Below are 21,498 nucleotides of genomic sequence, written 5' to 3'. Positions count from 1 at the left end.
TTTTAAATCCATCATCAATCAAGCCACATGTTATTAACACAGGGAGATACCTTGCCAAGTGGGACCCCTCTGGCACAGAACCCTTTGCCGCTTGTGTTGGTCTGTGGGACTGGGGGCTGTCAGAATCTGTAAGCCTCCTTTACAAATAGTTGGGCCCCAGATATTCCCTCACAATCATGAGTAAGGGGTATATTTTACCCCCATTAATTCACAAACAAATGTGTAATTAAAGATACAAATGGTTTGACAAGTCCTTTCTTTAAAAAAAAAAAGTACCGCAATGTAAATCTATTGCCAATCACATCATCCAGTGATGCTGATCCATCATCAATCACTAAGAACAACATCCACCAACTCATCAAAAAAAAACATTGATTTACCACAAATAGCAGCTTTAGTCCCCACCACTAAATGTAAATAAAGGGATAGGGTATACACAGTGATGCCATTGACAAAATTTGGACATGGCCATAATTGGTTAATGTTATTTCCCAAATATGGCTATTTGGCCATATTTGGTCAGCAATGTCAACAATATTCCTGCTCCTTTGTTTACAATAGCTGGGTATTCCCGACTAGCAAATGAATGGGGCCAGGTGACATCACTGGTTGCTAAGAGCATAGCTCCCAACTGTCTCTGAGGGACTGTCCCTGATTTGGAACAAAGTCCCTCTATTCCTCTTTCCTCCTCATTTGTCCCTTATTTTGGTCTGATCTATATAATTGTATATAAAATGTACTTTTTATCTTTCAAAAAGTGTTCCCAGTGCTAAGCCTTTCATTCAGTTTCTAAATTGCTGCATTTGTGAATTTCAAAAGCCAGTATAAAGGAATAGTAGTGGTAATAAAAAAGCACCTGTGGGTTTAACCAATATTTTTTTTGTATAATTATCCTTTAAGGGGGCGCAGCAAGGGGTGCATTCTATGCCTACATACTTTTGCTAATAGGTGTCCCTCATTCCCATCTCAAAAAGTTGGGAGGTATGGCTAAGGGTGAGGCAGGTGTTGGTTTCCTTAACAACCTCTGACAGTGAAAGCTGTCATATACAGTAGCAATAGAAATCCACTATTATATATGATGTTCAGCTCCCACAGAACAAGCTAAAAGTCCAGCGTTCGGTTGAATGCTAAAACATTCAAAGGTTTGTCTGAAACTATGTTTGGACTGGACTGAGAGCTCATCCCTAATTAGGGAACACAGAGACACTTGGCTATTTTAAAAAATGTACTACTATAGTTACCCTGTATTGCCACACTTTGTTTAAATATCTTTTCTAATAATAGATATGTTAAATGACATTTATTATGTGTCAATTATTTAATTGTGTATTTCACTGGTTTGGCAAACTTTCAAATTCTGTTACTTACAGACAGCTATAAATTTGGGATTATGAGTATATGTGGTACAGCTGCCTTATGTAAGTGTATTTTCACACCCAGGAAGTCTCAGATTCTGTAAATTGTAGAGAGAATTCATTAAACCAGATATGTGCTTATGACAGCCAAGCTGTTTTTTTTTGTTCTTTTACAGGACTGCTACTGCCATCTATTGCTCACAGGCAGCAATCAGTTCTTGTTGCGTCTAAACATCTCTCTCTCTCTCTTTTGCAGATCAGCATCTTTATGACCCACTTGTCCAATTATGGGAATGACCGCCTTGGCTTGTACACATTTGTTAATCTTGCTAACTTTGTACAAACTTGGACCAATTTAAAACTGAAAACTTTACCACCACTGCAACTAGCTCATAAATATTTTGAACTCTTCCCTGAGCAAAGGGATCCTCTCTGGCAGGTATATTTTTGAAAAATTATAATGAAATATTACATTTTTTTGGCATTATCATAAAATATTTGTAGTGGGGCATGCAGGAGTAAAATGAACCTTATGTTATACAGATATGTATTTTATGCACATTCATGTTCCTTCTCCAACCATCATACATATATTACCATTAGCTAGACTGATTCTTATCTGCTGCTGCAAAATCTTTTATTACTCTGAAAATCATGTCAGACTCCTACAATAAAGATATGAAGTTGTGATTACTTAAAGGAGCTATAATACAAATCGATTGATTTTGGTAAGCTGTGCATTACAGTAATTACCAAGCAACTGTACTCAGAAAAAATGGAATACAATGTTATATTAATTATTAATGCGGAAAATCCAAGATATTGAACAGTCTGTGAGATGTTTCTTTATAAGCAGGCACACTTCACACACACATACACACATACAGTATATATATATATATATATATATATATATATATATATATATATATATATATACACAGTATCGCACAAAAGTGAGTACATCTCTAACATTTTTGTAAATATTTTATTATATCTTTTCATGTAACAACACTGAACAAATGACACTTTGCTACAATGTAAAGTAGTGAGTGTACAGCTTGTATAACAGTGTAAATTTGCTTTCCCCTCAAAATAACTCAACACACAGCCATTAATGTCTAAACCACCTGCAACAAAAGTGAGTACACCCTTAAGTGAAAATGTTCAAATTGGGCCCAAAGTGTCAATATTTTGTATGCCCAAATTGGGCCCAATTAGCCATTTTCCCTCCCCAGTGTCATGTGACTTGTTAGTGTTACAAGGTCTCAGGTGCGAATGGGGAGCAGGTGTGTTAAATTTGGTGTTATCGCTCTCACTCTCTCATACTGGTCACTGGAAGTTCAACATGGCACCTCATGGCAAAGCATTGCTGAGGAGGTTTAAGAGGTGGGGAGGTCAGCTTGTCAGTGCTCAGACCATACGCCACATCATTGCATCAAATTGGTCTGCATGGCTGTTTTCCCAGAATGAAGCCTCTTTCAAAGATGATGCACAAAAAAGCCTGCAAACAGTTTGCTGAAAACAAGCAGGCTAAGGACATAGATTACTGGAACCATGTCCTGTGGTCTGATGAGACCAAGATAAACTTATTTGGTTCAGATGGTGTCAAGCGTGTGTGGCTGCAACCACGTGAGGATTACAAAGACAAGTGTGCCTTGCCTACAGTCAAGCATGGTAATGGGAGTGTCATGTTCTGGGGCTGCATGAGTGCTGTCGGCACTGGGGAGCTACAATTCGTTGAGGGAACCATGAATGCCAACATGTACTGTGACATACTGAAGCAGAGCATGATCCCCTCGCTTCGGAGACTGGGCCGCTGGGCAGTATTCCAACATAACAACCCCAAACACACCTCCAAGATGTAGAAAATAATAGAAACCTTCGCGCCAGTGGTGTCGATAGCAGATAATATATATGAATTACATATACTGGTGGTACATCTAGTAAGAAAACATTCCCAACAATAAAAAAATTGTGGAAATATAAAAACAATCAGTGTAAGCTGCTCCCCAATTTTTGAATAATCAAAAAAATAGATAATCAAAAAAAGGAATGTAAGAAAGATAGGGGGCGCTAGATACCATAATATTCAAGTGCTCCAAAAAAATATATCTCCTGCATTACCAAAAAAATGGAAATGTAAGAAAGCTAGGGGGCGCTAGATACCATACTATTCAAGTGCTCTAAATAAATATATCTCCTGCATTACCAAAAAAAATGAAAATCATAATATTGACAAATCATAGTTAGATTACACATTGAAGTGCCCACATTAGTGAAAACATATATAGTGATTGATTGTCCACATAAAAAGGTGATTGAAGTAGTTGAAGTGATATCTTTCAATATTATCCCAATCTTGTTGCTGTAAACAAAAGGTTTTCCATCACCAGAGAAAAATAAGAAAAGAAAAACACCTCAAAGTAGTAGATATCTGCTTACCAGATACCAATGACTCCTTTAGTTAAAAAGAGAGTCACTAGCGCTTGTGCAGGGTTGTGCCTGCTCACATGGATGGCCGGACTGTGGTTGGTATTATAGGCATGGATCGTTCCCGTCAGGCTCATTCAAGATAGGATAAGGATACATAGGAAACAAAAACAGTCTCCATAGCGTAAAACTATTTATTAAAAAAGTAAACAAATTAAAAAGCCAAATGGCCGCTTACATTGGTGGGTGCCTACCCGACACTGGGGCTGCTTGCATGTCAGGGTGACTTCGCAGTCAGAAAAAGCCTTTCATGTCTCCTCCACGCTGGCGTGCGTTCCAGCTTACACAGGGGGGCAGCCAAAGGATCCGGATGTTGTTGGATGATAGGACATGTGACCACGTACCGCTCCGACGTACGTTTCGTAGTGAACGTCTTCAGGGAAGCGTACGTTGGTCACTAAAATGGTGGCTTTTATTAGGAACAGGAAGGGGGCGGGTAATTGGCAAATGGGCCACAGGAACTGTGCTCAAAGCAATAAAGTTGGAAAGTTCAACTATGGTCTGGAGCTTAGCTCCATCTTGTGGATATTTACTATATTGTTCACAAAAAGCTCCTTATTTAAAAACGAATGTGACTTTTTATTAGGAACAGGAAGGGGGCGGGTAATTGGCAAATGAGCCACAGGAACTGTGCTCATAGCAATAAAGTTGGAAAGTTCAACTATGGTTTGGAGCTTGGCTCCATCTTGTGGATATTTACTATATTGTTCACAAAAAACTCCTTATTTAAAAGCAAATGTGACTTCATATCAACCATCTCCTAGGGGGAGACGGCATGTTATTATAGTCCCCCTACTGGTTAAAAACAGGTAAGTAAATCCATCCATATAGGTGGTGGGGAAGTGAGAAAAATATATAAGTGAGTAAAATTAATGGTGGTGTTTTTTATATAGAGAAAAAAACGGGGGGGGGGGGACTCATGTAACCCTGAATACTATAACAGCCCCAGTCTCGGTTTACATACAAAAATGATTACAAAACTAAATAGTATTTAATAAACCTTAAAAGGCTGCAATATGACCTATCCCCGTCTGACTCAAATAATAAAGAGGACAAAGAAGCGGGGGGGAAGAGTATTCCATCTTCCACCCTGGACAACTATCTCTGACCACAACCATAATACAAGTGATGCCCAACTCACTCACACGATCTGACGTGGACAGATAATAATATTCCTAGACACTCCTGGCCTCAATCATTTGTAAGAAAGCAATTAAGGTCCAGATCTATATTCATCCCATGTGGTTGCATAGTCCGTAATTTATAAAGCCAGTATGTTTCATTCCTAGATATTGCCCTTTTTATATGGGTACCTCTCCAATCCCTAGAGATTTTGTCGATCCCATAGAATGTACATAGTGATGGGTCACTATCATGGTAGAGTTTGAAGTGTCTTGAGACACTATGGTTAGGGTATCCCTTTTTAATATTTGTTAAATGTTCATTTATTCTTACTTTCAGTTGGCGTGTGGTTCTGCCCACGTATTGAAGGGAACATGGGCATTCCAGAACATATGTTACGTGGTCAGAATCGCATGTGATGAGAGGTTTGATATCAAATTGTTGTTGTGTTACTATAGATTGGAATTGGGTCTTCTTTTTCTTGGTACCTGGTTTTCTGGTTATTTTACAAGCATTGCATCTAGTGCAATAGTGAAACCCAGAACCATCCAGGAAAGTGGGAAGTTTCCCGGGGGGATCTGGTACATTTGGAGCCAAGCGATTCCTAAGGGTAGGGGCCCTTCGGTAGATAAACTTAGGTTTATTGGGCAGGGAAGATTGGAGATCTTTATCTTTGGGTAGGATAGGCCAGAATTTTTTGAAGATACCTTCTACTGTTTTGTATTGGCGATGAAAGCCCGATATGAACGCACAGTCACCCTTGTATTCTTTTTTTGGTTTGGGGACCAATAAGGACTGCCTGTCCATATTTGCCACCTGTGAGACCAATTTTGTCAAGATATGGGCAGGGTATCCCTTTTCTCTAAATCTAGTGGTGAGAATTGCTGCTTGTGTGAAATAATCCAAAATATTATCACAATTTCGCCGTATATGCATGTATTGCCCTTTCAGTACAGCTCCTATCCATTGCGGATGGTGACAGCTGTGTGTAGGGACATATGCGTTACGGTCAGTTTCTTTAAAAAAAGTCTTTGTACTAATATGATCACCTTGTTTGAAGAGTGTAAGATCCAAATAATTCACCGTGGCCAAACTGTACTCCGCTGTGAACTTTAGATTGTACTTATTCATATTCATACACTCCAAAAACTTGTTAAAACTTTCTTTGGTTCCCTCCCACAGAATCATCACGTCATCTATGTATCTTTTATACAGAAGAAGTGAGTGAGGTCTGTTTTTGAAAATGGTCTCTGATTCCCATTTATTTAACGTGATATTCGCCACGCTAGGTGCATAGCGGGCTCCCATGGCTACACCGCTAATTTGGTTGTAGTATTCGTTTAATGCCCAGAAATAATTATTCCCCATGGCCATAGATAATCTTTTAATTAAAAATTTAATTTGTGATTTTTTTCAGTGTGGATTGGTTGGTGAGAGCCCACCTCACTGATTCTAACACATCTGTTTGGCGAAGGTTTGTATACAAAGACTCGATGTCTATTGTCACTAGTAAGGTTTGATCCGTGATGATGGTAGATTGTAACAGTGTAATTAGTTCTCGACTATCTTTGAGATAGGATTGGCTCTGTGGGACTAGAGGCTGGAGGAAAGTGTCAAGGTATTCCCCCACCCTAGAGTACAGAGAGCCAATCCCACTCACTATTGGACGGCCTGGTGGGTTTACCTTATCTTTATGTATTTTTGGTACTATGTAGAGTACCGGAATTCTGGGTGTAGTTAGATTCAAATAATCTGCTTCCTTCTGAGTTAATATTTGTTTACTGGTACCTTGGTTAATCCAATCTAATAGTTGTTGTTTCAGTTGTGGGGTAGGGTTACTTTTAAGCTTTTTATACGTTGAGGTGTCATTCAACTGTCTCCTTAGTTCTATATTATAGTTTTCTTTGGTTAATACTACCAAACCTCCCCCCTTGTCAGCAGGTCTCAGCACTATCTGTTTGTTCTCTTCCAGTTTTTTTATTCCCTCCCATATTCTTTGGTTGTTTTTGTGTTGTGATATTTCAATCTGTCGTACTTCATCTTGGACCATACTCTTGAATACTTCTATGTGGTGGTGAGAACCCTTTTGGGGATTAAACACCGAATTGTTTTTCAAATTACTGTGTACAAAAGGGTCTGTTATTTCCTGAATCCTAGTGTTGCTGGTTTGCCCTGCAAAATGTTTCCTGATATTTAGTTTTCTTATATATTTCTCAATATCTACGAACAGATTGAACTTATCTATGTTCTTATTTGGCGCAAATTTTAGTCCCTGTGCCAAGACTTCCAATTCTGCATCCGAAAATTCTATGGTGGTTAGATTAAATAATCCTGCTTTTAGTTGTTTCTCTTCCTTTTTCTTTCTCCCTCTGCCTCTTCTTCCTCTCTTTCTACTCTTTCTATATGGTTTTGTTTTGAGTTGGAAGGGATTCTGTATGGTTCTTTCCAGTCTCTCCATTCCCCCCCTCCCTGGTGTGGGTAGGGGTTGTGTACTGGTCTCCCTCTAAAATTACCTCTAAAGTTTCCCCTTGGGGGCCTTAATGGGTACTGATTGCGGTTGTTGGCATAGTAGCCATAGTCTGGGGGTCTATAGTCAGTAGGGGGGGGTCTATTATAGTTAGGTCCCCTGTATGGTGAATGGTATGTGGCAGGGTATGGGTAAGAATTCCCCTTAGGGTACTTAATAGGACCATGTGCTGTCCTATTGTTTTTGTGGGGTGTATTGGGGTCCCCTTTACTTTGGGCTGCCATAGATGCTACAGTGTTGTGTACTTCAACTTCCCTCTCCACTGTTGGTTCTTGGGGAGGGTTCAGCTGTAAATTTTGTTGCCATTTGTATACCCTATTGTCTTCATAGTCCTTAGTATCTCTAAAATATTTTTTGAGCTTTTTATCTTTGATTTGTCAATATTATGATTTTCATTTTCATGTTCACACAAAACATTGACACTTTGGGCCCAATTTGGACATTTTCACTTAGGGGTGTACTCACTTTTGTTGCCAGTGGTTTAGACATTAATGGCTGTGTGTTGGGATATTTTGAGGGGACAGCAAATTACACTGTTATACAAGCTGTACACTCACTACTTTACATTGTAGCAAAGCATAATTTCTTCAGTGTTGTCACATGAAAAGATATAATAACATTTTTAAATGTTTATAGGTTTAAATATCTGCCTAGAACCATACAATTTATGACTCTTGACTGTCAAGTTTCCTAACATATGTGATCCCCTGCATATTACATAAATCTACATGATAATATTCAGGAATAACATATTGTCAGTTCTCCTGATTCAATAATTCATATATACACTAAAAACTATATATTGAAGCTAGTCTCATTAATGTCTCATCATGCAAAGGCATATTTGTAATGATACTCCAGTTGGCCCAAGACTGAAAGGTATGAGTAACTGAAGAAACAGTGTAACTGTAAAACACCAATAACATTAAAACACTGATGGAACTGTTAAAAAATGTATAAAAAAAAAAAATAAAAAATATGTTTTTTGGGTTATTCTAATGCAAGGACATATTTGTGTTGTCTGTGTTTCTTCCAACATTTAGGTGTTTTCATATAAAGTGCAATATATTTTGCATTGTTTCCTTTTTGCGATTGAGATGTAATATTATGCAGGATGCTTGAACTATTTCAGATATACCGTATGCTGTGCATAGTTCATGTCAAGGTGGTTAGTTTCACTAAGACAATCCGTGTTACAATAACAGAGATTCTGATACATTTGAAGTGCTGCAAAAAACCTGTGAAGCCAGCGGCAATTTTTAAATGTTTCATACACATGCTAAAATTTGCTAGCATTTTTCGCTAACAAATTATTTAAAACCAAACATTTTATAATTTCTGAAAACAGGGGCCCTGGAGAATAAAATGGTGGCCATTTCAATTTTTATGCTGCTCAATATTTGCACAGCTGCACTTAAAAAAAATACTAAACTAAATTTTAATGCACACAAACACAATATAACAACCAAGTCTGTGCCAAAATATTAAAGATGGAGTTGCATCAAGTAAAGATACCAAACACCGAACACGTAGACTGAAAATTGCACATGCCTGTGAAATGCCGACAAACTACAGTACCTAAAATGTTTCACAGAGGATGCTTTTAAAGCCTTTACAACCCTAGAATTATTACTCTCACTTTGGCGTTCTTGACAATACCTTACATGTGTGGTGCAATCCCGTGCTGGATCTACTTATGCATTTTTGCATTTGTTTCTATGCTTTAGCGGTAGAGGCTAGGGGACTTCTAAGTTTTTTTTTTAATTATTGTTATTTATTTTATTAACTTCTTTATACTTTAAAAAAAATGTTTTTTCTTTAACTTTGTTGATATCACAATGGGGCTAACAAGATCTTCTATATAGAGACTTTCAGTGTCTCTCCTGCCCTCCAATCCAGCAAAACAAGCACAGATTCTTGCATGATTAGCTGCTTCTTTGGCTGCTACAATGACAGCTTTGGAATTGAAAGTAACAAAATCATCATTGCTTTTGGGTTCACTGGACAAAGAGATCAGGGAACTGATGTTACTTGATCTCCTCTTTATCTACCTATGTAGCTTATGTTAACCATTTTAATTCAGGACTTATTTTACAATCTATGGGCATCAAGTCATTTAAAAAGACAAAATACATTTTTGTAGAGAGAATGTTTGTATAAAGGGAAACTCGCAAAGTATGTGATAGAAGCAGATATATTGAAAGCTTATCACTTTAAAAATAGAGACGAGCAGGCCAATTTTGATAAATTTATTTTAAAAGTGAAATCACTAATTTTGACTTTGCCTAAATCTCTGCAAAATTGTCCTCTAATTTTGCCATTTTAGGTAAATTTTGCTCATTGTATTCATTTTGAAGTCATGAGAAAAAAATACTTTTTTTTTCCTGTTTTTTTTTTTTGGCAAAATGGAAATTTTCAGAAAAATGTAAATAAAAATTTAATGTGGAGTAGTTTTACAAACTGAAAGTCATTTTCTTACACTGAGAAAGTGAAATGCAGTGTATATAAAGCTATTATGCTTGAAATAAAAGTACAGCTTATTCAGTAAACAACCTAAATTAGCTTTTTAAATGACTATATATGTTAAGAACATTTCAACTACACATGAGAAGAGGTAACCACACCCCTTTCCGCGGTGAGGTCTCCCAGAAGTTTGGCCCCCTCCTCCTTCCGCCGCCTTTAGCCATTCAGAAAGCGCAGCAAGCTTCACGCATGTGCAGTAGGGAACTGGCTGTGAAGCCGCGAGGCTTCGCTGCTGGCTTCCCTTACAAGGAATGGCGGCAGCAGCACCCGACAGCCGAATGAGAAATTGGATGGGCTGCCGACATCACGAGATCCCTGGACAGGTAAGTGTCCTAATTAATTTTTGTAGGGGGGGCTGGAGCTCTGTTTTATGGTTTTCATACTATATAGTTTGAATACCATGTCTTTGATATATTATATATATACAAGTAATATATCCTTGTAAAAGAACATATTCCACATTTTTGTTTTTCAATTTGTCTGGAGGGCTTTGAAAAAAACAGGAAACTTTTTTCCCCAATTTTTCCATTTTTTCCCCCGGGTCTTCTCATCTCTATTCCTATATTCCTGTCTATGTTGTTACCCTCTTTATATTTTGGGTGTATTTTTATTGGTCTTTGATTTCTTTTTCACAGTAAGAAAAAAACAGTAACAAAAAATGTTAAAAGACATTACACATAGATACTTTGTTTCCATTTTTTTTTATATTTTATTATTTTACAAAATAACAAAAGTACACCAAAAAAGAAAAACACAAATATATTTTAAGTAAAAAAAAAAACATGAAATGTTTAAAGCACATTGCACCTTTGGGACCTTTTCACACCGGTGTGCCATATGGACACCGATGGAGTGTGTAACGCACCAAATGCAGGGGTCAGGAGTTTGTAATATGACAAGTGCATAGATCAGGAGTGTGTAATGCACAGGCCTCTGTAGATAATGCAATAAAAAAAATCATCCATCAACCCCATAGAAATACTCTCCAATCTTATATTCCCAACACTACAGATCTCCACCAACAGCCCCAATCTCCCCCATACCCCTTAATCCTCTCTTATCAGACAAGCTCATCAATACAGACTCACACAATAAAGACCCCCCCTCCCAGCCTAATTTCTTAGTACAGACCATCTCCTAGCCCTCAGTACAAACTCCCCTTTCAGTATAGATCTTACCTCACAAGATGCAGCAGCAGTTCACAGTTCCCAGGAGCAGTGACAGCTTAGAGTAAGCTGTGGTATGAAACAGAACAAAGAAGGAGCATTACTTCTGCTCAAACCATCACTGGGCAGGCAGAAATGCACTGCAGTGCAAAAATCTTGGGCAAGGCACCACCATGCAACAAATACAAAAAAAAATGTCACATGGCTGCTACAACTTCAGATTGTGCACTGCACCTCCTGTACCACACTAAGTATGCCAATATATATTAGTATGCTAAAACTCTTGCAACTTCTGTAGCATACCTGGCTAGTGTTTTTCTTTCAAACTTGTATTTCACTAAAAATATACCTGTATATAATTTTTTTTCATTACAGAAAAAACATATCATATTCAATAGAATGTGCACTCCAACTACAAAACTGTACTTTTTGTTTCAACAGAATCCATGTGATGATAGAAGGCACAGAGACATCTGGTCTAGAGATAAAACCTGTGATCGTCTACCAAAATTTCTCGTGGTAGGACCTCAGAAGACTGGTGGGTAACTTCAAATAAAAATTAGTTCCAGTATTCTGACTGTAACGAGCCCCTTGCTCGCTCGGTTCCACTCTCCCGACACTCCTCTGCAGCTATAGCATCAGATTGCAGATCGCAACATCTGATTGTTCGGTCATCCAAGGTTCCGGGATTAGAACTACAGCTCTGTGCCGTTCTAACCCAGTTGTGATAGCTCAGAACAAACACCAGGCAGGCTGTATGTAAGTTCAACCAGGAATCTCTCTTTATTCACAAAATACAGGCTTTTATACATTCAAAGTTACAAAGTTACATATTACTCATATTACTCTAACAATACAGCTTTAACCTAATTAACCTAATTAACATGAGCTAATTAACTAATCCCTTTAGACAGCCTAGATGACTCAGACATGACCGTTAGGCCAGACTGGCCGTCTTGTAGCTCAGAAAATCCAATCAACATTATCACAATCAACATAGACTCTTCTTCACACAATAGCAGAGTTAATTAACACAAATAACAATGGGGATCTAATGACTCTTAGATCCCATAGTAGACTTATTTACAATACACATTTTAGCAGACAATAGACAGACAGGTGTTGGAATTTACATCAGCATCTCCTAACAGTATCTGTCCCAGCATTATGAATCAGCCACTATTCCAATATGGCAAATCCAGGGTCCCCAGACATACAGCTCACAAAGAGCACCATTCCCCCAAATGCAAGGGCCCCCAATCAATCGGCAAGAGGCTAGCATACAGTCCCCTCCAAAAGTCTCTTTCCCAGCTAGGTCTGTCACATTTCTCCCCTTTCGGCAGAAGACTAACACAGGAGGAGACCCCAGATGGGTTGACTCCGAAGTTAGTCAGTAGTTCCAGTCCTCTAATGCCTGTACCCACACAGTACCCCAAACAAATTGTTCCAAACAAAGTATTACTCACCCAGCCAACCTCTGCCTCTCTCAGAGAACATATCTTCCGCTGGGGAGAGGCCTGGACTGGCCCTTCTCCCTGGAGTCCTTTCTGCCGCTGGAGAGAAGACAGGGTGTCTGGGCTCACTCCGTCATGCTGTTGTGGATCTGGGCCGACTGCCCAGCATCCCTGGGGTATACAGGTGGAGACTGAAGTCCCATCCACTTTCACAGGACATCCATCCTCTGTTAGTTGAGGGCAGAGTCCAGCAGTACTCGGCCCTGTTGCCAGCCCTTCTACTGGAAACCCCACACCATCTGCTCCGGCTAACTGTTGGGGAGGGATGACGACCACCTCCTCTCCCTTCTCCCCCTGTATCCTGATCTGCTGCTGGGACGTGACCAGCTCAGAAAATCCAATCAACATTATCACAATCAACATAGACTCTTCTTCACACAATAGCAGAGTTAATTAACACATATAACAATGGGGATCTAATGACTCTTAGATCCCATAGTAGACTTATTTACAATACACATTTTAGCAGACAATAGACAGACAGGTGTTGGAATTTACATCAGCATCTCCTAACAGTATCTGTCCCAGCATTATGAATCAGCCACTATTCCAATATGGCAAATCCAGGGTCCCCAGACATACAGCTCACAAAGAGCACCGTTCCTCCAAATGCAAGGGCCCCCAATCGATCGGCAAGAGGCTAGCATACAGTCCCCTCCAAAAGTCTCTTTCACAGCTAGGTCTGTCACACTGACATCAATTTGTTAAGTTATCAGTCCACCCAAAACTGATATATTTCAGGTTTTGATATAAGCTGTACTTTGACAATGTCTTATATCTCTGGGGCACTCTATTAAAATCTTCACTTGGGTCTCTGGGTTTATGTATCATAATCATAGTCATTAGGAGAGTGTCTCCCCTCTTCCTGTTCCATTATTTATCTATGTTACCTACTGGAGAAAGCAACTGAATGGTATGGAACACATAAAAAGTCAGTGTAAACTCCCAAAACTCACCAATAGACTTGGGGATTTATATTAGGCAGATCTCTGATGCTTTGGAATATCCTAGACATATTAGCCCACCAGCTTCCAATTAGAACTAAGCAGCAGAATATCTTCTCCCTATACTTGCATGGATTTCCTCAGCATACTCTGGCTCTAGCATGTATGCATGTGAGATAGAGAACTTAGATCGTAAGCTCCTTGATGGCAGGAACTGATGTAAATATACAGGATATAAAGTGTTGTGTAAATTGTCTGCACTATATACAGTAAATGCCTGTGAAAAATAAATAACATGTTGGGTACTTGATGCTTTAAACTAGTTATCTGTTGTTTAACATTAGACCAACGCAAAGAAAGTTTAAAAAGATTTCTTTACCACATTAAAATGTCTTAAAATACGTTAATTGATTGAAGTGCACATGCTTGTGAAATTATGTTTTGTAATCCAGCACTTAAATGAATTGCCAGATTCTTAGGTCCTCTAACCTGACTTGAAAATGTGAAGTAGAACCATGAGCTTAGAACTGCCATTTCTGTGTTTACATGGCAGACAATTTAAACACAGCAGCAATGCCAGCTTTTTTTCTTCTGTGAATGTCAAGTGGGTCACTGAGCCAACAGTTAAGCAAAACAGCTGTCACTTTGTATGAGGATCATACGTTGGCAACTCTTTGTTTCCAGAAGCCCCTAACTGTAAGAGAGTACCCAGCATATGGACACCATGCATGCACAGGATTAGTGACTGCTCTCTCTCACAAACAAGATAGCAGCACTTTTAGAGCACATTGATCGGGTTATAATAAGAGCCATTATCAACCACTTCCCTACCTATATTGAAGGTAAAGAATATATTTAGATCATTTAAGCATAAAACATAACAGATAAAATGTAGGCAATAAACAAATGAAGATAAAGGTGACAAGTGTGGCATTTATAACAGCAGCCAAAGAAACAACCAAATAATAGAGAAATGTAAATGTAAACCCATGATGTCATCAAAATAATTTTATAAAAAAGAATACAGGTTCCAAACGGTACGATTTCACATAGACTTGCCATACGGGGGCTTGGTGGCAAAGGAATTGGTATAAACCATGTTATAAAGCCAAAGGTGAAGGTTTGAGCAGCATAACTTATTTTAGACGCCATGAAAGTCCCTTGTCAATGATAACACAAAACAACTTTATTTATCTCTTGATGAAGAGGCTTTTTGCTGCCTCAGAACATTTCCAGAAATTCAGGCTCTGTGGCATCAAGGTCCCCACTTTCTGGAGAATGAACATTTGTATGATCTTCTGTAATAAAGACAAAATAATGACCAGACTTAATAAAAATAAATAACGTTCATGTAAACCTTAACTGAAAGGCAATGAAGTTGTTGAGAAAACTGTTCACAATAGTCAACCATCCAATTAGATGCTAGCAAAAATCAATTTTTTTCGTATTCTCCTCACACATGATTAGGTATTTATAGTGAACACAGCAACACTTTACACCCTGACGCATTTTGCTCTGCCCACCGGTGCTTAGTTATAGGATGGGATCATATAGCAGGATGAAAGCTTTTATGCATCATTAGCCACTGGGAGAGAATTTTGATAAAAGGTAAAAAACAGGTGACAACTAGTTAAGAGCAATCCGGATTTAAGTGGCATTGGGAAAAAAGAGTGTATAAAAACATATAAGCAACAAATATGAGAGAGTGTTATAAACCACAATGAAAAAACTAAATAAATGAATAAAAGTAGGATAATTAAATAAAGAATCCTAACCACTTTAAGACCAGCCGCTGCAGACTGCGGCAGGTTGGCTCTCCTGGGCGAATCACTGTCATGGTACGCGGGCCGCTTTAAGGCCACTAGGGGGCACGCAAGTGCGTCACGTGCAGCGCAACGCCGGAGCTGATGCGCAGGGCCGGCGGCCGCGATGTCCGCTGGCCACCCACGAATGCTCCTGAGAGAGACAGAACAGGGGGGGTTGAGGGATGCTCAGTTAGTAATATGTTGCATGCTACATCCTAAACATGGGTGTAACATGTTACTAAAAGTGAACTTTTCCTTTATTGTGAACTAATCACCAGGACTCGGTTGCTTACATCCGAAAGTTCTCAAATAACTTAACCAGGTGACTGCTAGACTATTATTCCTAATCTTTAAGGACCTGCTTACTGACTGGAATAAAAATAGCATCATTAGTAGTAACCAGCATATTCTTGCGACACCAACCTATTAAAATTGTATGACAAAGTGAGTGGTAATCTGGATAGATTAAGGCCTCTGGATGTAGTGTGCCTGAATTTTGCCAAAGCATTTGACACAGTACAACATAAACTCTTAATTTTAAAAACCCTTATTGGTTACAGGAGTGCATCCAGAGTGTGGTGATTAACATTGTATAATCAGAATGGTCTGGAGTGAGCAGGGTTCCCCAGATTTCTGCCCTGGTAACAATTCAGTGTAGCTTGTTAATAAATTATATAGAAGTTTATATAAATAGTTCAATCTCATTGTGGGCTGATGATTTGAAGCGAAGCAGGGTAATAACCTCACAGTATAAAACAACTTTGCAAAAGATCTCGATAAAAAAGAGGCGCGGGTAAGTACATAGCAAATGAAGTTCAATGTAGAAAAATGTAAAGTAAGGCAGTTGGGGACTAAAAATATAAATGCAAGTTATACGCTAGCGGCAGAACCACTGGGGCAATCAAGGATGGATAAGAATCTGGGGAATGACTCAGCAATAGCATGCAATACTAAGCTGCAGCAAGCAAGGCCAGCATACTAATAGCATGCACTAAAAAGGATATAGAGATAAAATCATAATTCTACCACTTTACAAATATCTGGTTCATCCACATTTTGAGTATACCATCCAGTTCAGGTTGGAAGTCCTCAGGAAGGATGTGTTGAAACTGGATAGAGTCCAGAGAAGAACAAGAAAAATAATAAGGGGGTTGGAGGATCTCAGTTATGAGGAACGGTTACACACATTAAACTTATTTTGCCTGGGGAATAAATGCTTAAGAGGAGATATGTTTGCAATATACAAATATCTAAGTGGTGATTCTAGCATAGGGAGGAAACTATTTAGTCTCAGGTTGCTCAGGAAGACAGATGGCCATTCAATGAAGTTGGACTAGAAGTTGTGTAACCATAAACTTTGTAGGGTTTTTATTTTACTGTTAGAGCAGTAGGATGTGGAATTCCCTTTACAATCGGTGGTGTCAGCAGGAAGTTTTGATAATTTCAAAATTTTTTTAGATGGGCATCTTAGGGAACACAGTATACAGGAATAGGGAAAATGGTAGAGACATAAATACACACACACACCCACACAGGTTGAACTTAATGGACTGGTGTCTTTATTCAAGCTTACCAACTATGTCACTATGAAATTAAATAAGTAATAAAGTGCAAATGACTATTAATGAAGCCCAATTAATTAGAAAAAAATAAAAATAAGAAAAAGACAGCTTTAAGTTTTTTAAACAGTTCAACCTTTAGCTAAATGTCTAATTGGCAACACTATAAAAATATGACAATCCTTCAAACTACATGCGTATTATGCAAATTGTAGTTATTAGAACTTGCAGTGACAAAGCTAAGACGTCCTGGTGATGAGATACATGATACTGTGAAAACAAAACTATCTCTGAAATATTTTCAGGGGCTTTAAAGGAACAATCAAGTAGCAGATGTTGATTTTTTTTCTTTATAGTAATGCTATGTACCAGGGAGATGCATGCAATTAAAAATGTTATTTAAGGCCTTACTTCATTACCTGTTTCAAATTACATGCTGCTTTTAATAATGAGGGTATTTATTAACTAACAAACCATTTACAAGTGAACCTCTTTACTAATATCTGTTACCCCTTTAACGTATATGTTAATTATATTCATAGTTCACTTTAATTTAAAAGATAAATACACAACAATACATTACATATTTTAACTTAATTTGATTCACTTAAATAAAATAACATTTTCAGTTTGACAACCATTAAAGATAGTCCTCAACACAGTAACTGTGTCCAGTGACTGATATTCTAGAGTATCTTTTACAGCATGATGAAAATTTCAAAATATCCATGGCAAAACTGACATTTCTACAGCCATAGCTGAATGACGATCGTTCCTCCCATACTTTTAAATGTTCACAGACCTTCAGAGAGGATAGGTACTCCATTTTTCTCTTTTAGAAACAATGATATATTAATCTACTGGGACACCAATGATTTAACATTTTAGAATGCTCCTTCTGTAAATGCTTCTATATTTTTTTAACATTTTGAGAAATACATTTAGATCGCTTTGAGTTAATATTCATCAAATTAGCATACTAATACTGCATGACTAACTACTGAGAATTACTATGGGGTTTTGTATGACAAACTTAATACATTAAAATATTTGATTCCAGAATGGGATACCTTCTAGGAGTTAGTTTGTTCCATTTTTTTCTATGCATTAAAACCTTAAAAGAATTCCATAGTCACAACATACAGTTTAATTCTATAACTTAACCTAGAATTGCAATAGGAATTTCCTTTCACGTTGTGATTTCTTCCTGTCAGCTGGCCATCTCTTTCCACAACATCCTGGATTCCCCACATGCATTGCAGCTTATATTCTGCTATTTACTTTCAATTTCTTAGGACTACATATCCCATGACACCTTGCTTGCCATCCTAAAACTTCTCTCAGCACCTCTGTAGTTCAGAAGGCAGGCTTTGTGAATTCTGTGACATGGCAGTGCCTATTCTCAGGGTGTAGTGAATACATGTCACATAATTCAAGTAAGTGTATGGATCTTCACAAAGTATGTTTACAAACTTCAGGATCAAATAGATTAATAGGAGTAGATTTGAAGACAAAAATTCAATGTACAAAATAATTTTTGATTGCCATTTTGGCCATAGATACTCTTTAAGCCACGTATGGGTCTTTATCACATTAAGCTTTATTAATCCTGATTACATACATAATTTTCTGGTAGATTACTCAAAAATGTTTCTTACCGATCAGTTCAATGCAATGATGTATCATGATGGTCATGATATATTAGGATACTGAAATAGCATCATCAAGAAAGTAAAAGTAAATTAAATTGGCTGCATAAAATATATAACCGGGTTGCCCACCTCAAGAACATATCATGGGTGTAACTGAAACAACTTGTCCTTTCAACATTTCTAAAACGGCATCCCTCATTTTATTTTATTTTTTATTACCTTCTACAGTCATCAATAATCTGTTTTGGATACTGTTAATCTATTATAATTGAAGAGGCGGCCGCTCTGTCACCCACCATTCCCGCCGGTGTCTGATGGAAAGGACAGGCGCTCATTGAAGCAGAGTGTGCCTGTCCGTCCCAGCGGGAGGATTTCTCCCCCTCCCTCTTGTCATCCTTGTGTGGTGAGTGGCGCTTGCACACAGGCATCCGCCCGCTTTGCTCTTTCCCTTGCCTTTCTATTGGCAGGGAGAGAAAGACAATCATCTAACAGCAGCAGAGAATCATGGAACATGAAGTCCCATCCCCAAATGGCCCCGCTGATGCTTAAAGGGGTGGGACTACAAATCCCAGTGGGCTCTGCAAGAGAGAGGGCTGGCTAAGGACTCCATTTTGGAAGGCTGAGGGGAGATCTCCAGGAAGCAGAGAGGGAGACGGACATGTCCAGAGACTGCGGTGAGACAGTTCCAGAAACTGCTGCGAGACATTTCTAGAGATGGGGTGAGATGGGCTTCCCACCAGAGAGAGACCTCCAGTGCATATCCAGGCAGCTGAGGGCAAGATGTGATCGAGTTGCTGAAGAACTACCTGCCAGGACATCCCTCCTTCTTCTTTGGTCGCAGGATGGGTGAGAGGGCAAATTGCCCATTTTGCTGAAGCACTACCCACTTTTGAACACTGTAGGCAGACATTATAGTTTGGAAGTGCAAAGAGGACCTGTTACTGCCAGATCAAATCCACTGTGCTGTCTAGTGATTTCCTTTCACTGGATTCTGAGGATTTATTGCCTTCTGAGTTCCTTCTGCCAGTGAAGATAATCGCAAGGCCTTGCACTTTGAACATTGCTATTTCATTACCCTTAAATGGGACACATTACTGGTGTTTATATTACCTCATTGATCATTAGTATTAAAGGTATTATAGGCTGGCCTGGGGTTCCCCTTTAGCCGTAGTAATATCTACAGCATTCAATAGCTTGCTTGGGGAATCAATTTATTACTGTTATCGCTGTGTACATTGGTATTATTCACTTATTGTGGCAAATTGTTATTTTTTTTATCCAGAAAAAAGTTTATTGAACTAAACATATAAATACATACCGAAGCCACACATACGTTCAGTTACATATTTCAGTATCAGGTACATTAAACTTGCTTAATTCTGTAAACTGCATATTTCTTAACATCACCTGTGTCTTATATTCAACTATACATTACTTGATCATCTGGTTATTTCTCAGATTGTATTCTTTATTCAGGGTACTAACGTCAAAAAATTAGCTCTATTGATCTGGCAGTTAGTTATATCAGATGCCCATGCCCAGCAGTCTGCCCTGGCAAGTCCTGGTACATTCAGCCATGGTCCCCAGAATTTCTCAAACCTCTGGGAGCAACCCCTATGTTGGTAAATTATTTTTTCTTTCCGGAGCATTTCTCCCACTGCATTAATCCACTCCCTGAGAGTCATTATAAGCTTATGTGCCAGGAATAGGGATCTAGTTACTGCCACCTTAGTACACTCTTCCCATTCTAACTCATCAAGTACATTGAATAAGCAGCGTTTTGGATTCGTAGGCATCAAAATCTGAAACACCCTGTTTATGGTGTCCACCACACCCTTCCAGTAGGGGTGAAGTTTTGGGCACCTCCACAGTGGGTGGATCAGTTCTGCATGATCTCTCTTGCATCTGGTACACAGTGGGGTGGGCCTAAGCCCCATAGCATACAGTCTGTGTGGGGTGTAATATACTCTTAACAATATATATATATATGCGTCAATCTTTGTGATACATTCAAGGAGCAAGTGGGCACCACCTGTAGTACCTCATCCCACTGATCTCCATCAATTGGGCCCACGTCTCCCTCCCACTTGGCCAGCATTAGCAGGGGGTGTTTATCTAGAAAACTCTGTAGTAACATGCTATAGCATTGCAATATAAATCCCTTAGTGTTGACAGCTCTTGCAATCAAATTAAACAGTGGGGTTGGTGAAGGGGACCATTCCGAGGATCTGCTCTGGGCCATTATAGCGTGCTTTAATTGCATATAATAGAACCACGTGGACCGAGGCAAACCAAAAAGACCCTGTAGGGTTTCAAATGTATGGGGTTTCCCACTGTAAAAGATCTGTCTGAGGTATACCACCCCATATCTCCTCCACAGTGTTCCATGCTGTAGTTTAGCCAATTCAGGGTATGTGTCATTGAACCAGATTGGGCTGTAATCCGTATATCCTGTCACCCCCTGTAAGTATTTAGCTTTGTTCCAAATATTTTGGATAAGATTATATGTCGGGTATATATATATAATTTATCTGGTTAGCCAAATTCCAGCGCCTCCAATGCTGTTGATACCAAGTCTTTCTTTACTGTGTGTGTAGCATCACTAGTTCTGATGCTAGTTCTCTCTCTGGGTTTGTGTGTATTGTGCCAATCAGTTGCTATAACTGTGCAGCTATTTAGTAGAGCCAGGGATTTGGGAGGGCAAGCCCTCCCTCATCCTTAGGGCATTGGAGGTGCTCGAGCTTAATTCTGGGTGAACGGTTTTTCCATATAAGCGCTCGAAATAGAGAGTTGACAATTCTAAACATCTTTAGATTCACTGGTGCATTATGGAGTACA

At 38.8% G+C, this 21,498-nt stretch overlaps 1 protein-coding gene across 2 annotated transcripts in view; it reads left to right on the top strand.

Annotated features, from left to right (window-relative positions):
• The window catches only part of LOC141111122 (bifunctional heparan sulfate N-deacetylase/N-sulfotransferase 4-like), a 761,202-nt gene that overhangs the window by 620,379 nt on the left and 119,325 nt on the right, over positions 1–21,498 (top strand). For both annotated transcript variants that reach the window (XR_012236388.1, XM_073603162.1), the window contains exons 7-8: positions 1,612–1,794; positions 11,628–11,724. Coding sequence is in view for 1 of the 2 variants with exons in the window: in XM_073603162.1 (XP_073459263.1) it covers positions 1,612–1,794; positions 11,628–11,724 (280 nt within the window). In the remaining variant the exon portion in view is untranslated. The remainder of the gene's footprint in view (positions 1–1,611; positions 1,795–11,627; positions 11,725–21,498) is intronic.

The sequence above is a fragment of the Aquarana catesbeiana genome, linkage group LG01 (assembly GCF_042186555.1).
Source record: "Aquarana catesbeiana isolate 2022-GZ linkage group LG01, ASM4218655v1, whole genome shotgun sequence".
In the NCBI taxonomy this organism is placed as follows: Eukaryota; Metazoa; Chordata; class Amphibia; order Anura; family Ranidae; genus Aquarana; species Aquarana catesbeiana.
This window is presented reverse-complemented; position numbering and strand designations above follow the sequence as displayed.